The sequence below is a fragment of the Pinus tabuliformis genome, chromosome 4_1 (assembly GCF_031772625.1).
Source record: "Pinus tabuliformis cultivar Carrire ecotype Pingquan chromosome 4_1, CPIR1, whole genome shotgun sequence".
Lineage (NCBI taxonomy): Eukaryota > Viridiplantae > Streptophyta > Pinopsida > Pinales > Pinaceae > Pinus > Pinus tabuliformis.
In genome coordinates, this window is record NC_142303.1 from 602,298,715 (window position 1) to 602,316,938 (window position 18,224).

The window sequence follows — 18,224 nt, forward strand, 5'->3', positions numbered from 1 at the left end:
ATGAGACACCCCCAGCTCAAATTTCAAAAAATTTGGAGAAGTTTTTGTCAATTTTGAAATTTTTGTATTAAAAACAGGTTTTTGCCCTCAACGCGTAGCGCGCCGCGCGCTACCCTGAAGATGGGGAGGTCCAATTCAAGAAAGGTTTGCATTTTTGGATTTGTCATGATGAAATACATCTGCTCAGCCACTTCCAAGGCATTTCATCAAGTTTTGGGTCCCCAAAAGGTCAAAAAACATGCAAAAAATGACCTCACTGCCCCTTTTTGGACACACAGGAAGCAGTCTTGGGAGAATGCATTTTTGGAGGGGCAAATGGGCACCAAATTGAAAAATTCCACTTGGGTTGGAAAGCAGACATCCAGACCTTTCCAACAAGCCCACCTGAGCCCAATTTGGATGCCGGGAAGTGCCCCAAAAGTGGGTGGAAAGGCGCACTATGCGTAGAGTTTTGGCGCGCTACGCATCAGGATATTTTCCAAAATTTTCATCTTCAGCTCAGGAAAACGCAGCCAGTTTGACCAGTTTTGACTTGTGGTGGGATTTTTCACCCTCCTTGATGTAATTAATGAAATTTTATGTTGACATGACACTTATTTACCTATTCTAGAAGATTCATTCATAAAATAGCAAAAAATTAATGAATGAATTGGTTTCCTAGCTTATAGAGGCAAGTTGTTTTGATTGCCTAGATTGTAGTGCTTTGTTTAGAATTGGTTGAAACAGCTCCTAGGATGATGAGCTCGACCCCTAGAGGCAAGGGAATGTGTTAGCTTGCCTATATTATGTATTTTCTTAGTCATTTTCATGGTTGGACTCTGGAGGGATAAGCTTAGACTGTATTACACTTTGTATCTCTGCAATTTTGGCAAAGGAAAGACCAGGGTTTTGCAGCACTATTTGGTATTCCTGTGGTTATTTGTGTTGATGGTGTGTTACTTTCATGTACTTGTAAGTTTTTTATGTGTATCATTTTCCTACTATTCTCTTTTGCAAATTAAGCAAATGAAGTGTTAAGGTAGAATTCATGGTTTTCTATGCTCTGCCTTTAAGTTTGCTTAATATCTATGTTTTCATCTGTTTAAGGAGAACTCCTGAAAGTTTCTTGCTCTCCTTAGCTCCTCACCAGTCATACCTTTCCATTCAATTCCTTTAAAGGCATCAAAACAATCACCTACCTTGCCCCAAAAAGACCTCTGCAAAAACTGTGTCTCATCCCCGCACCCAAAATTGCCTTGCCATGTTGTCCAACAAAACCCTGAAAATTTGAAATCAAACTTTCCCTATCAAATTACTAGCCTAAAATCAGTATTCTTTATTGGTCATCTCAGCCCCTTTGAAGACCTTTTGCCGAGATAGACCCGGAGAGAGCCCTCTCCTGTCCTCGTAGGGCTAGCTACGAGGCTGAGCTTGGTTTGATGTTGCCTTGAGTTTTTGCCTTCCTCAGCCTGAGGCAAAATTCGAGAGCTAACACATTCCTTGTAGAAATTCATTTGAGGATCGCATAACTTCAAGAGTAGTTATCCTTTGAAAAAGTACCCATATTGCTACTAGATCAATGTCACTAAATGCATAATGGATGTGGAATTTCTAAAATGTGGTCATAGCAGAATTTCTGAAAAAAGTTGACATAGTTATGGTGCTTTAAAATCTGTTGTAGGAAAATTTTCACCACATTTTGACCACACATTTAAGGAACACCCAACCTTTTGGGCTTGAGCATTCGGGTTATTTGAGCAAATCATTATTGGTATATGCCCATGGTGAAGAGCACCCTAGCTCTTATGGCCACATGGCCCATGTTTTATAAACCTATTGGAGGCAGTCCATTCTTGAGAGCCTCTACTCTTGCTTTTTGGGATGTTTCACCTTCAAGGAGATCTAGGAGGTTTTCATTACCTACTTCGGAGAGTTGGTTGTGGATCCATCCACTTTGAGGCCTTTGGAGGCTAGACGTTGCAACTTTGACTCAACTTCCTCCTACTTTTAGTGAAGATGTCCCACTCTCTTGGGATATGTTTTCTGGAGACTTGTATATGTGGCATTGACCACTTCATTATTTTATGATTTGTTTAAAAAATAGTTAGAGGAAATAATTCTTTAATCCTCCATTGACTAGGTCTAGGGTTTTCATGTGAAAAATTAATATTGTATTGTAAAGTTGAGTTAGACTCTATATAAAGAGTATCCCTCCCCTATTTTCACTCTTGGTTGGATTTTTGGAGTTTCCCATCCCTGGAGCTTAATTAACATATCTTTCTTGAAGTATATGTGACATATAAGGGATTTTTATTTGTGGGTGCATAGCTACTTGTTGTTACCTCTTGAAGATATTTTCCCTTGGTTTCAATTTGGTTCATAAAATATTGATTGTGAATTTTCTAGTCTTCTAAAAGCTAGCAAAATTGATCCATTATAGGGCAGAGTCTACCAATTACTATTACTAAGCTAAAGTTGAGTTTGCTAGTGAAGGTGCTCATTTTAGGAACCCTTCTTTATAGAGTCTTCAGCTTTAATTTAATCTTGATTAGATAGGCTACACTCTTCATTCTAATACATAGAAAAAATAAGCAAATTTGAAGATGTGTTTCTTCATGACCCCATAAGCCCCCTTAGATTCCCCTTGACTCCATTAACCTTGTTGGATTTGGCACTAATCTTTACTTCCTTCCATCACCTTTTTTATATCCTAAACATTGCAAAAGCATTATTTTACTAATGCTATTCTCACATCACCTTGTGCCTCATTGCTTACTTATTAATCCTACTAGGGATACCCCCCTTAAGTTAGAGGAGAGTTGACCTAAAGTGAAGAGAATATGTTACTTAGGTGACAATGGTGATAATCCTAGTAGTTCCCTCTTTAGTTCTGCCTTGTCGATTATGGATTTTATCATCAAGTACAATTTAGGGATAACAAATTCAATTTACCTTTATTCTTTTTTATCAAAGGAATTTATTTCAAGGAAACCCAAGGGATGCTTCCCCATATTCATGGATACAATCCCTAGTAAATTGGTCGATGTATGCTCATGCACCTAACCTAGTGGAATTCAAGCTAGGCATATGCTAGCACAAAACTAGCCAAATTCCCAACAACATTAGTAATGACCATTGAGTTAACTCCTTAGGCTATTTTCCTCCTCCTTTCACTTGTAGCTTCACAAAGATGGGAGGATCAATATATGGACATTGAGTAAACATTCTTGCATGGGAATCTACAAAGATAAAATTTATATGAACCAACCTCCTAGGTTTGTTCAAGGTGACTCTAACCCTTTTTTCCAACAAAAAATCTCTTTTGAGACTCAACAAAACACCGTAGGCTTGGTATCAAACGATGGATGACAGCAAGCTTAATTCATGATTTTATTTTATGTGTGCCACTTTGACCCCAATGTTTACAAAAAAAAGAAGAGTGGGTCGTGAACTTTTGATTATTGTTTTGTATGTTAATGATATCATTCTCATTGCAATGATCCTCCTTTGATCATCCAAATGAAGTCTCTTAGGAACAATTTGAGATTATAGACTTAGGATGCCTACATTGTTTCCCTAGACTTCAAGTTCTTCAACCAAATGAAAATATTTTATTTTCTTGGCTCAAGTATGCCCTTGATACCCTTTGCAAATTTAATGAAGTTGTAAATCAACCCCAACACTTTTTCTGTGTGGAATTAAGTTGCCTGCCCAATACTCCACTGCCAAGGTGGACCCTACTTTTCACTAACAAGTAGTTAGCAATGGATTGTACTCAACTCATACCTATCCAAACCTTTCTTTTTTTATTAATCTAGTCTCTAATTTTATGTAGGATCCATGGGAGCCATTGTAAAGTAGACAAAATGATACTTTGGTACATCCAAGATAAAATTCAATTTGGCATTCAATACAGTTCATGGAGTTCTACTTTGGTTAGTTTCTGAGTAGTTGATCATGCAAGCTATGAAGCACTTTGTATCAACATATCCTTTCTGGTAGACACATCTGACCATTTTATGTTGTGACAATGAGAGTGCCATCTAACTCGCTCCACACTGAATTCAACATCAACACATGAAGCACATACTCCTCTTTTGACAATGTATTCATATTCGATAAGCTACTAACTTGACTTATTGTTAAACGAAAGATCAAGTTGTCAACATCTTCACAAAGCCCCTAACATAAACCAAGTTTCTCTATCATCAAACTATGTTAATTATGAATGAAGTTGTCATTAAGGAGAGATAGGTGTAACACCTTCCACCTTATCCTTCTATGATTTTGTGGATCCTTCATCCTATCCCAATTGGTTCTTGAAGGATGTTGCTAGGACATTAGATATAAGGGTATTACTTAAGACCAAATAGTTTCAATGTACTAGTCATGGGTGTTTTTAGTGTATTTCTTCAGTATGCTTTTATACTTTAGTTATCTAATGGTCAACATCCTATCTTATGCATAAATGATTCGATGGTCCTATTATTGATATTCACAAAACTTGCTTTGTGTCTTTTTCGCATGATCGATCCATGATTTCCATTTAAAGATCATGAAGGATCATTTGACTAAGAAATGTGAATATGATAGAAAAAGATGTATCAAATATAAATAATTTCAGTTGTGATACAACTTTTATGTCGCTTCTTAGATTTTTCCATCTCAAAGGGTTTTATTATGTAGATTATGTTGTCTTGATCTTTGACCCATGTGTGAGTTATTACTCTTTGGCATTTGACCATGTGATTTCCCCAAATGTTGATTTATAACTTTTGGCTCATTTGCCAAGTTATCTTTGGCCTTGTATAAAAGATGCTACAATTGTGCTTGGTCTTACTTAAGCTCTAATGTCTCTATTAACTCCTTGCTAGAACTTTCAACCCTAACTAAATGGCTAACCCTACAAAACCTTGGTCATAAAACACTGCAATTGGTCCTAAATGAAAGGTTAAGGCTTTAAACCCTCCTTCTATATGTTATTTTACAACAACTTCCATGGTACAATCAATATTTGTAATGTTTCATAAGCCTCAATGTCTACAGTGTTGGGACAATATCCTAGTTAAAAGCAATCTTGGTATTATTATGGTCTCTTTAATATGCATTTCCCAAGAACTTACCAGTGCCACATCTATTAGCATACATGACCTTGACCTTTGTGAGCTCAACTATAAGTGTTGGCTTCTTGAGATTGTAATCCCAAGAAAAAATAATTAGAGATGTATTTAATCATTTGTGATAAGAAAAATTGATCTACAAAAGATATTACGAATCATGTTTGCAAAATATATAAGGTACACAAGTGTCTACATGTGAGACTATAATCAACAAATAAAGGGACATAGAGTCACCTACAACTTACTGAGATAGTAGACATGAGACAAAATATTTAGAGATGGATTCATTCCTTTGCAATACAAAAAGATGATGTATACCATGTGGCATCACGATCCATGTCATGTATATGCATGCCCAAATATATAAGATATATAAGCCTCTACATGTGAGACTGTAATAAATAAAGAATAAACGAATAGTTGATAAAAAATATACATTAAAAAAATCAAGAAAAGGCAATGTATCATAATCTTCTACTTGTGTCAACAACTAATTTTTCCTAAGTAAACTATCAGTTAGCCAACAAGGATCATGCAATCCTCGAACTTTCTTTGATAACATAAACTCCCAAAGGCTTGAATTGTTATCATGTTCAAAGACTTTGACAAACACACGAGCTCTTAAAGTATTTTGATTGGGATCCAAGAATTCCTCACAACTCAAAATCTCATAGCCCTTGAGATTTAATATCCTCTGATACCTTCACACACAAATGAACATGTTAGGAAATCTTCATGCAAAACTATTGGTTAAGATTTAATAATGTTGCTGAATAATATTACCTTGTTTTGAATTTTAAAGCAAAGTGCCCAAAATGATATAAATCTGCAGCATAACCAAAATAACTTGGCAATGAATCCCCAACAAGTGTTCCCTCAGTGTTAGCAAAATTATATAGAACCTGCATAAACAATTTCATCAAAGTCCACTGCAAACATTGAATAAAGTATCCATGACACTATATCAAGCACTTCACTACAAATTTTTAAACACTATTAGCAATTAAAATATGATGGAGAAAAAAACAACATGAATCATTTAATTTAAAAATCTATGTTGCATATGTTAGAAAATGTAACTAAGTTTGGTCTTCATAATTGCTATTGGTACTTATATTATTGTATATTTCATGTAAAGATCAAAAGAAGAAAAAGAAATATTATTTTGCAAGCATGGGTTTCATGTTCAAATTATTTAGTCATTTAGGTCAAGCATCTTCTTCATGCTTCTAAGTTTTATTGAGTCGAAAGAATAATTGTCATAAGTCAAAATATTGTATTGGAGTCAAGTCCCATTTGGACTTTGAAAAGAAAGTGGAAAAATAAATTTCTTCGAGTAAAAAACGTAATTTTTGTACCTACAAGACCAAGTCGGCCCTGGAAGGGGTAATTTGACCTCCTGGATGTGTATAAATAGAGACAATTTGACTTCATTTGAAGCACCACACGAGCAAGTTTGATCTCCAAGAAAAGAAGAGCAAAATTCAAGAGAAGTAGTAAGAAAGCAAGAGAGGGAAAGAATAAGAAAAACGAAGTTTATGCCCTAAAATCTGCCTTAGATCTCTCACACGTGCAAAATTTTGAAGTTGTTGTAGGGGCCGAAGTTACAAATTCACTACAGGTCCGAAATTCTAAAGTCAGGAGCCAAAATTCTGATTTGGAAGGTTTTCGCTTGAGTTGAATTTGACTTGCTAGAAGAGCTTGGGAGGAGGGTTGACTTGGATCTTATTGAAGGCCTTGGTCTTGTTGTTTGGGTCTTGGATTTTTCATTTGATCTGATTCTATAAGAAGAGAATAATTTTTTGGGTTTTCCCCTTGGAAGGGTTTTGCCTTGCATTGGAGCCTATATCTTGTGTTCATTGTCTATTTGTGATCTTCATGGTTTATGGTTTTGGTAATTGTTTGATGAACATAACATAATAAAATAATAAGAAGCCAACATAACTTCACAAGCAATTATCAAGTAAAGAGAAATCACCCTAATTGTTTCCCCTATCAATTTCTCAACATGGTATCAGAGCTAAGGTGAAGGAGAAAACAACTTGAAGATCACTCTTGTTGGCACAAGGAGAAGACTTTCATCAAAGATACCTTGAAGAAAATCATTTGGAGGAAAGACATAAAGAAGGATACAAGAAAGAGGACCCAAAAGGATCATCTTTTAGGAAGGTTACTACTCCTCCACTGAAGGCTATTATTTACACATCATCATCTTGAAGAAGAACATTGATCTCTCTCTTGGAAGATTATCACTTTGAGGGTTCTTTGGAAGACAAGGAAGCATCAATAATCCTGGGAACATCATCCACACACTTTGAAGCAGCTTCAAGTATATATTGTTCATGGCATTGGAAGAACCGACTCTAATCTCGCTGAAAATGAGCCTTTTTGTCCCTTCTGCACAGAACTGCGTCAACTTCACGCAGTCTCCACGTCACCTCCGTTGGTACTGTGTTGCCCCTCCTTTTGATCCTCTGTTGGCTAGAAACTTCAGCTCTTAGCCTCCCGATCTCACACCCCAGCTCCTAGCTTCTAAAACTTTATTTCCTCAACAAGAATTCGATCTCCCTCTCAGGCTCTACGTTGCCACATCATAGTTATGCATGGCCCAGCGTCAGCCTCTCTGGACGTCGTTTTGCCCTCTCTGCCTTGTACTCTTCGACCCAGGAAAAACGTCCCTCTGGACACTATCCCTGCCCCCCACTGCAAAAGATCACTTCGAATTCCTCTTCCGGCAACTATTGTGCTTCAAAAACTCGATCTTCTGATCTCCACTTCATGTGTTTTCCAAATGTCCATCAAGCCTCCTCTTATAATCTTCTCGTTGAGAACCAACGGCCCAGATTAGATTCTAATCAATGGCTCAGATCATTTTGGCTTGATCCTTGTCTTCTTATAGAAGTTTCACCCACAATTTGATTAATACCCTTTAATTATTTTAATTTCCTAAGTTTAGACTTAAGCACCCATTAAAAATAATTAATTATTTTAATAAAACTGTCTCTAGGTGGATATTCCTAGAACGATTTATGGGTATTGTGGAATACATGTGTCCAAGCCTCCCTATAAATTTTGAGGCTTAGAGCACATCCGATGATACTATAAATCAACAAGGAAAACCTGGAAAAAACTCTTCTCTTCTTATAAAATCTGCTTCAAATTAGACAACAAAGACCCAAACCCTAGACCAAGTCCTCCTCTAAGTACCAAGTCAGCACTTCCAATAGAATCAGATCACCATAGCTCAATCCAACATCAACCGGCGTCCAGTAGCAACTTTGACCACAGCTTCGCCCCTGCAACTTCGGCCTTTTAGCTGTTGTAGAAACCCTAATTCAGCGTCTTCAAGAGATCCTTCTTTGAGCAAGACAGATCCGTCCAAGGTCAACGAAGTCAAAACAGAATATTTCCTCTCCCGCAACTACAACTGGTCCTACTGCAACTCAGACCTGCAATTTCAGCCTTCCTAGATGTTGTCGAAACCCTAGTTTTTCGCACATGTGAGAGACATAGAGCCCAAAAACAAAAAATTTTCCTTCTTTTCTCTTTTTAGACCTTCGCTCTCCTTTTCCTCCGGCTTCCCAACTAGAGATCGAACTTCTTTTCTTGAGATCGAACTTGTGAGTGAGTGAGTCACAAACGAGGTTGAATCTACTCCTTTATATAGCCTTTTCAAGAGGTCAAATTCCTTCCTTTAGGCCAACTTGTACTTTGGAGGTTTCTAGGACCTTCTAGACTCAAAATAAATTCTTTTACAAGATATATTTTGCCCAGAAGGGTCTTATAAACATTATGTTGACTCTCTTAAATCATGACAATAAAACTTATGACCTAACAAACCCTAGAAGCATGAAGAACATGCTTTTACCTAAAAGACCATCAATAAAGAGCATGAAACCCATGCTTTAAAATAATAACTTTTTCTTTTCTTCTTTTGTTTGTTACATAAGATACATATTCAAATGAGTACAACAACAATTGTGAACACTGAAACTAGTTACATTTCCAACATTCCCTCTTAACTAGGGAGGTATTCATAATTGTACAACTAGTGCAACATCATCCTTAAACTGAAGAGTTTTCATAAGAAAAGTTGGATTGATAAGCCAACTGTAAGCATCAACATTATGACCAACATTGTCTTTGAGGCCTAACTAGACAAGCTCATCTTCATTCAAGAGCATTATGCTAGGAGACTTTATGTGTGATACCACACTACCTCTAAAAGGCACATACCCCATCCAGATGTTCACAAGGTATGTCCTTTTAGGACTATTCTTATCTTGGATTTCCAAACTTGAATCCTCAAAGAATATCAGTCCTCTTTGACCACTCTTATCTTGGACACATGTCCTATCCTCAAAGAGTGTTGGTCCCTTTCCTTTCTTGGATGCTTTATCCTCAAGGAAACCACAAATGCTTATCCAATCCTCCACCATTCTCTCTCCAAGGCCTTCACTTAGACTTACAGTTGTTAGTCCTGGTCAAGTGCATGACACATGAAGAAGAGAATGCACATGTGATGTCCAACATCACTCCCTCTCAACCAAAGAGGATATCTCTATTCTCCTTTTAATTAGAGAATAGATTCTTGCTTCTATTCAAGGAGACTCATTTACACCCTCTCAAAACCAAAGGTGTTTCCATACTTCCTTTCAATTTGGGAAGTCAACACCACAAGCCTTATAGCTTTGTCTCTACAAAAGTATCAACTACTTGTTCTTTATAGCCGCATGGCTCCCTCTTTCCTTCACATCTCATTGTATCAAGCCTACTTCCTTCCTTGGTATCATGGAGCAATCTTCTTCCTTTGTGACAAGGTTCAAGTCATTAATCTTGCACATTACTTTTGTCTTGTCATCACCAATTAAGGCATTATATTGGGCCTTTTCAAACTTCACGTTGATCATAGCTTCCTCATAAAAGTGATCTCCTTGTTATTGTACAGACTTGACCTTCAGGTTATCTTCTTGCACTTGCTACCTCTTAATCCCAAGATGAAAGACATCTTGACTTCATAATTTCCATATATCATATGTTGAGCTTGTCTCAACATCCTTCATATATACCTGCAATATCCTTCCAAGTAGCAAAACAATATGTTAACTAGATAACCAATAATAGAAATATTAGACTTACCTCATCATGATGACCTTCTCATCAAATCATCAACATCCTCATGGTCCATCTCCACACGAATCTTCCTTCATGCATCAAAGTGCCCAAGGATCAAACTTGATTACCAAGTTAGAACTTTCTTTTGGAGAATATATTGGATGTTTAATCATTATTCTATATGATCTAGAGAAAGTCTTAAATTCTTTTATTCATCCTTGAGTAAGAAAAATTCTTCTCTTTAAACATCACATAATCATACTAAGCATATTCCAAGATTTTGTACATATGAATCTTATCCAAGAGTTACTTTCAATATGCATTCCTATGTTCTTATTCCATCATCTAGCTATATGACCTACAATGAGCCTGCAACCTGACCAATTGCATTCCTCCATCCCTTAAGAGTATTGTTTCCATACTATATGGAATGTATACTAACCTTTGTCATAATGCTTCTTCCAAGAACCTTCCAAGATGATGGTTCTAACAGGATCATGATGATCCACTTTAGCAAAATGACTACCTCTAACATAATGTTAGATAATGCTTGGATGAATATTATGCAAAAATGGTCCCAATCTTCGATTTTCGAAAGACTAGATGATTCATATAAAGCAACTCAAAGCTACAATCATATGCCTCTATTTATGATGTCATATAAAATAAAAATTCTTCTAAAGTAATCAACAATGCATGTTATCCTAAAAGAAAGACCAACTTCACAAAGAACCTGACAGAGAGGATGCCTTCCTTAATAGTAAAGATCTTTGACATCTTCTTTCTTCGGCTTCTTCTCAGGTTCTCCCATTTCTTCGACTATGTGTGCTTCACTTCTTTCCTTTCTTTTGTTGTTCTTCTTGTTTGGACAGTCCCTCTTAAAGTGTCCATATTCATTGCATCCAAAGCATTGAACCTTGGACATATCAGGCTTCTTCTTGGACTTTCCAAACTTTCCCTTCTTCAGCTTCTTGATTCTAGCAATGAAGGCTTGAGATTGTTCATCTGATTCAATATCATCCTTTGCCTTGATCCTAGTTTCTTCCAAAATGCATTGAGCCCACAACTCATCAAAAGGAGTTGATTCTTTCTTAGAGTAAATGCTCGTTGCAAAACTGCTCCATTCTGGTGGCAAAGCATTTAGTACACATATGGTCATTTTAGAGTCAGAAATTGTCTCCCCAAGCCCCTACAACTGATCTCTTATTTGAGAAATCTTCATTAGAAAGGAGGCCATGTCCTCATCCTTTGATTTCTTCATTTTGTATAGTTTATTTCTCAAAGACATCTTTTGCCCCGATGTACTTATAGAGTACAAATTCACTAGCTTGTCATACATAGCCTTAGAAGTCTTCAAATTAACAACAAATGGAACAAGTTGATCCTTAATGGACTCAACAATGATCCTTTGTGTCCTTACTTCCCCCTTCTTGTATTTTGCTAGTTATTGAGTCTTGTCTTTGCTAGGTTCAATAATTTCACCAAGAACATATTCCATTACTTCATGCTTTGTAAGTGCCAGATCAATCCTTTTCTTCCATGCCAGGAAATTTGTTGAGCCAACGAGCTTATTGCTTTCCTTGCAGAAAGAACCCATATGACCTATAGATTCAAACATAGAGATACTTGTTAACCAAGATTCTTCCCTTCTCTGATGATGTCTCCAACTATCTCGAGGCTTTCAAGATCTTCAAGGAGACTTCAAAAGTGATGATACCAAAATCCTTTGATGCTTCCTTCAAGGATGTCTTCCAATGAGCCTTCAAATAGATCCTTTCCCAAAAGAGAACAACAACCTTATTGGAGTCTTCTTCCTTCGGCTTTCATTTGATGAGAGCTTGATGTAGTCCTTTTCAACGAATGCTTGATATAGTAACCCTTCTACTAGATCAATAGGTCTTCTTTTTCCTTCCCCTTGACAAGCAAACCCTTCTTTGTGTCCACAAGATGATCCTTCCAGTTGCCTTCTCTAGTTCACCTTAGCTCTGATTCCATGTTGGAAAATGCAATGTAGCAGCGATTAGTTCCAATTTTCCTTAACCTTAATACTTGCTTGTGAACTTTATTATTCTTCTTATGTTTCTTTATTAGATATTTTTCATCAAACAAATATCAAGAGCAAAGCAGTAAAAACAATGGACACAGATATTAGGCTCCAAGCCAAGGCAAACCCCTCCAAGGGGAAAACACGGAAAAACTCTTCTCTTCTTATAGAATCTACTTCAAATGAGACAACAAAGACCCAAACCCTAGACCAAGTCCTCCTCCAAGTACCAAGTCAACCCTTCCAATAGAATCAGGTCACCACAACTTTGACCCTGCAACTTCGACCTGGTAGTGGTTGCAGAAACCCTAATGCAACTTCTCCGAGAGATCCTTCTTTGAGCAAGACAAATCCTTCCAAGGTCAACGAAGTCAAAACATAATATATTCTCTCCCCGCAACTGCAACTTGGACCTACAATTTTGGCCTTCCTGGAAGTTGCAGAAACCCTATTTCTTCACATGTGTGAAAGAGATAGAGCCCAAAAACAAGATTTCTTCCTTCTTTTCTCCTTCTAGACCTTTGCTCTTCTTTTCCTCTTGCTTCCTAGCTAGAGATCGAACTTCTTTTCTTGAGATCGAACTTGTGTGTGAGTGAGTAAAAAATGAGGTCGAATCTACACCTTTATATAGCCTTTCTAAGGGGCTGAATTCCCTCATTTAGGCCGACTTGAAGTTGTCAGGGCCAACTTGTATTTTAGAGGTTTCCAAGACCTTCTAGACTCATATAAAATAAAAATAAAAATAAAAATAAAAATAAATAAATAAATAAAAATAAATAAATAAATTACAAGATATATTTTGCCCGGAGGGGTCTTATAAACATGATGTTGACTCTCTTGACTCATGACAATAAATCCTATGACATAACAAACCCTAGAAGCACGAAGAACATGCTTTTACCTAGAAGGCCATCAATAAAGACCATGAAACCCATGCTTTAAAATAATAACTTTATCTTTTCTTCTTTTGTTTGTTACATAAGATACATACTGAAATGAGTACAACAATAATTATGAAGACCGAAACTAGTTACATTTCCAACAGTACCAGGGCACCTTGACACTCATTGACATCAAAGGTGAGTGGTCTCACATTTGTTAATTGCTTGCCTCATTGGTTGCTAATCCAATGATTTCCTTCTATGTTTGACTTCAGCATCTTTTTTCACATAGATAGCAATTGCGCCATGGTTGGATCATGACGAAGATCATTGGTTTGAGAATTGACAGCAGTTGTGATTTTCAGCATAGTGTGAATAAAAGGGGAATGGTAATCAAAGAAACAAGGACAGGTTGATTGTTTCAAAAAGAGGAGGTTGTCTAGTGTCTTAGAGAGGCTTTAGGAGTCCAGATATCTTCTTCGTTATAGAGCTTGAAACACAACATTGTCTTTTGCTATTCATCTCTTTATTTATTATTCCAGCTACAACTACTTTCAGAGCCTCGTCAATTCTCAATACTGGATTGACTTCTTTGAATTCTCAAATTGACTCCAGTCTATTACAATAATAAGAAACACAATAGTCCAAGTTTCGATCAGGTACCGAAACAAAATAGATGTTACCGGAATACTTGTAGGTAACCTTTTTTCTAATGCAACTAGTTCAACAGTTTTGCATCCAAATCTTTAGCACTAAACCGACTATAAAGAGGTATTGATAGTTGAATTACTTGTGAAGTAAACAAAATCATATCTCTTATTAACTTTTATCTGTTAAAGACATGAAAATATTTTTATTTATATATAAGCAAGTCCTCTCATACTTATTTTTCCTTGCTCTATTTTCTCTTTCACGTATTCCATTTCATTCCTAATCCTATCTAAACCTCACCCTATATTCCATTATAAGCTTACTTGCCATATCCTTTAAGTCAAATTGATAAATGCTAAGTATTTCGCTATGCCCTATCGAATTTATGTAATACTTGTGTTGTTTTTCCAATCACTGTAATGATGGCCGACCTTTACGTTGTTTACTATGCACTAAGTTCTTTGGGTCTACACTCGGGCTGACACGATTCGCCACTTGTACTGTCCTTACATCCAACCCCCTGTGAAAATTCCAAAAACTGGAATCTTATTGCAGCGACTGGAATTAATTCTCCTAATTATTAATTAATTTAACAATTAATTTGCTACGACAAATACCAAATTAATCACATTGCAACCTTCACAAATAAAACTGTGGAAAATAAACAGTGCTAGAACTGAGAAAATATTAACACACACAACAAAAAATGACACCATTATTTTTGGACAATTGTCCCCGAAAAACCCAACTTGGAGAAATCGGTGCATGCAGCAATGAAATTCTTAGTACAATCTATGGATGTCCAACTGGCAATCCAATCAGCAAGAAAATCTGGGCAAAATTATTTTAAGGGAATTATCCTTCTTCCACAAGCAATCCTAGCACAACTTCCTTTAGAAAACTCGGCCTCCTAGACAATCTGCGACAGCCTCTATGCTGCTCTGCGCAGACCCTATGACATCAAACCTCCAACCTGCCTTTGATGAAGTCATTATGCCTGTCTCTGCTAAGGAAATCATCTCTCCGACACTCTGGACCCTCTGCCCGGTCTTTGGAATTGAGAACGAACTTCTCTCCAACAAATCAAACTGCTTCTCTGGATTTCCAGAAACGATTTATGGGTTTTGGAGATCTCATGTATTCTAGCCTCTCCACCAAATTTTGTGGCTAGAACACATCCGATGCTACAGAAACTAACACTCCCTCTTAGCGAGGATTATGTTCTCTCTAATGTTGCACATCCTGCCACAACACCTTGTCTCTGTATCACCTCTTGTCACGTTATTGATGTCTGGCCATACTGCCCACCAACCATTGCGCAACTCTGATGTTGCATTTGTGTTGTTGCTGGCACTGCTATACTGCTGCCAACACCGCATTTGCACTGCAACTCCCTCTCATATGTTGTTGTTGCAACTGCAACTACTGCAATTGAGAAGCATCCAAAATATTGAACCAACAATGTTTAGTATGAGGCATTTGTCTCTCAAGTCTCTGACTGCTACTAGCATCTGCACTGTCACTGAAGACTTTGCGTCGCTGCCAACTCTGCACTTAGCCACCTGCTCTACTGTCAACATTGCTTTGCGCTCCTCAACATCTGACTGCTACTAGTCTGCAACCGTCACTCTGGTACTAACTGCATCAACTGCCACTAATCCATACTACTACTGAATATCGTGGGCCCCCGTAGCCAGGTACTGATCCATGAGGTGAACTCCTCAAGGACCCTGCCCAATCTTTGTAGCTCTCTGGGGCTACAGCACCAAATCACCCCACCTCCCTCTTGGAGGTATAGCTGCGAACGTCATGAAATCTGATCTACTCATACTATTGTTGCTATTGCGCTACTAATGCTTTTGCACTAGTGTAGCAACTATTGCAATAATGAGTCTAGTCTCCCTAGATCCTGAAGTACTAGCTTCCATAGGGATGCTCCCTCTGAAACTAGACTCCCTCTGAGTCTTGATCTCCCTTTGGGAAATATCTCATCCCTCCTGACAACTCGCATTGTCCTCCTGCACTGGAAACTGGACTACGAAGTTCTACGCTAGGAATCTTCTGGATAGAATTGCACCTGCATACTACAACTAGGCAATTCGCACTTCCTATGTCACTACATCTAGCTCTACAACTGTCTCTCGGGTATTGACTACAACTAGATTTGAAAATGTCTAATGACAGATTGCATATGTTCACAATGAACCTGATACTATGACATTGTGGGCTCCTGTAGCAAAGGTGATTGTCCCGTTGCAACAAACTGGAATTGACCTTACTGATCTCCTTGTTGCAACTGCGTTGGACCCTGCCCAATATGACACACTGGAGTCTTATACTCCTCCTCCTAGATCTAGTGCCCCACTATCTCCTTTCAAGCCTAGTCCCTAGCTGGGACCCTTCGCTTTGCAACTCGCACCAGACAACTCACTTCCTCCGATATCTGCCTCTGATAACTGAAAGTCAATCTGCTACCTAGATCTGCATTCTGGCTAACTCGCAGGGCCTCCTCTGGCAATCTTGTATGGCCATCCCTGCAAAGCTGCAAAATCTAAAAACTCAAAACTGGAGAAATAAACCTTGAAAATCTCCCTCTTTCCATGTGCTCAGTTGTTGCTCTGCTATTCACACTCCCTCCTGGAATGTGTGGCTCTATTAGCTACTACTGCCAATCTGCAACTGGAAATTTGAAATGCTGAGACTCGAAGTTCCCTGAGGAAAATTTTCCCTCTGTTATGTGTGCTTTTCTCTTCCACTCTATGTGGATTTTGCTTCTGCAACCTGCAGAAAAATCCTCTGCATCCAACTAAGAATCTACTCAGCGAAAATCTGAGTTGCAGTTGCTCCCTCTAACTGTTAGAATTACAATCTTGGGCAATTCGACTTTTCTGCACTCTCGCAACTGAAAATCGAAATTTTTTTTGCCCCAGCAATTCAACATGCCTGTCTGGATATTACGTTGGCTTTGGGAATTTCAGCTTGTTGCTCCCTTTGAGCAGCGAAATTCTTTCCTTTTGTTTCTGAGCATCCGATTGATCACTTATGCTCTGATACCATGTGAAAATTCCAAAAACTGGAATCTTATTGTAGCAACTGGAATTAATTATCCTAATTATTAATTAATTAACAATTTATTTGCTATGGCAAATACCAAATTAATCACACTGCAACCTTCACAAATAAAATTGTGGAAAATAAATAACGTTGGAACTGAGAAAATACTAGCACATAATAAAAATGACACAGTTATTTTTCGACAATTGTCCCCGAAAAAACCCAACTTGGGAAAACCAGTGCAGCAATGAGGGTTTTTATTATCATGCAGCGGTGAAATTCTGAGTACAATCTATGGATGCCCAACTGGCAATACAATCAGCAATAAAATATGGGTAAAATTATTTTAAGGGAATTACCCTTCTTCCACAAGCAATCCCGATACAACTTCCAACTCGGCCTCCTAGACCCTTTACGTCAACCTCTGCACTGCTTTACACAAACCCTATGACGTCAAGCCTCCAACCTGCCTCTGATGAACTCATTCTACCTATCATTGTTGAGGAAATCACCTCTCTGACACTTTGGACCCTCTGCCCAACCTCTGGAACTTAGAACAGATTTTTCTCCAACAAATCGGACTGCTTCTCTGAAGCAACTGTGCAGCCCTTTGCATTGCCTCATTGGGAATAACTCGGCCCTCTTGTTGCTGCCTCTCCGGATCTGGAAAACTTCCTCTAAATCACTGTCCCTGCCCCTCACTATCTTTGTTGCCTCACTGAAGCTCGAACTCTCCAGCAACTGACTGCTGCTACTCTGGAAAATCAAATTCTCCAAGTGACTCTGGTGCATTCTCCATCACCACATCAATCCCTTCTTATATCTTCATGTTGGGACTCCAACGGCCAAGATTAAATCTTAATCGATGGCTCAGATCATTTCTAGATCAATCTATGTGAGTTTCTAGAGAATTCTCACCTTGACTTAATTAATTATGATTAATTAGCCATATTCCCTAAGTTTAGACTTAGGAAATATTTAAAAATTGGCTAATAATCTAATTAAGCCATCTCTAGGTGGAATTTCCAAAAACAATTTATGGGTTTTGGAGATCTCATGTATTCTAGCCTCTCCACCAAATTTCGTGGCTAGAACACATCCGATGCTACAGAAATCAATGTTTTAAAAAACGGTCGGCTCGGAACCAACTCGGCCGAGTTGGTCCGAGCCAACCTTGAAAATTGCAACCCGGCCATTGAACCGGTTTGGCCGGCCAGGTTAATACCGAGCCAGCCAAGTTGTTACACAACTCGGTCGGCTCGGTCGAGTCCGTATCAACCCGGCCGAGTAACGTACAACGGCCTGGTGACATAAAAAACGGATTTTTTTTATTTTTTAATATTCGCTGAGTGTGGGGGACTCCAAATGGGTTTAGTAATT

At 38.0% G+C, this 18,224-nt stretch overlaps 1 protein-coding gene across 2 annotated transcripts in view; it reads right to left on the reverse strand.

The window, feature by feature from the left end:
- Positions 1 to 5,358: 5,358 nt before the first annotated feature.
- Positions 5,359 to 18,224, reverse strand: part of LOC149177443 (uncharacterized) — an 84,542-nt gene continuing 71,676 nt past the window's right edge. For both annotated transcript variants that reach the window (XM_089420142.1, XM_089420143.1), the window contains 2 exons: positions 5,883 to 6,001; positions 5,359 to 5,800 (listed from right to left, as the gene is read on the reverse strand). In XM_089420142.1, coding sequence (XP_089276268.1) covers positions 5,590 to 5,800; positions 5,883 to 6,001 — 330 coding nt within the window. In that variant the 3' untranslated portion in view covers positions 5,359 to 5,589. The remainder of the gene's footprint in view (positions 5,801 to 5,882; positions 6,002 to 18,224) is intronic.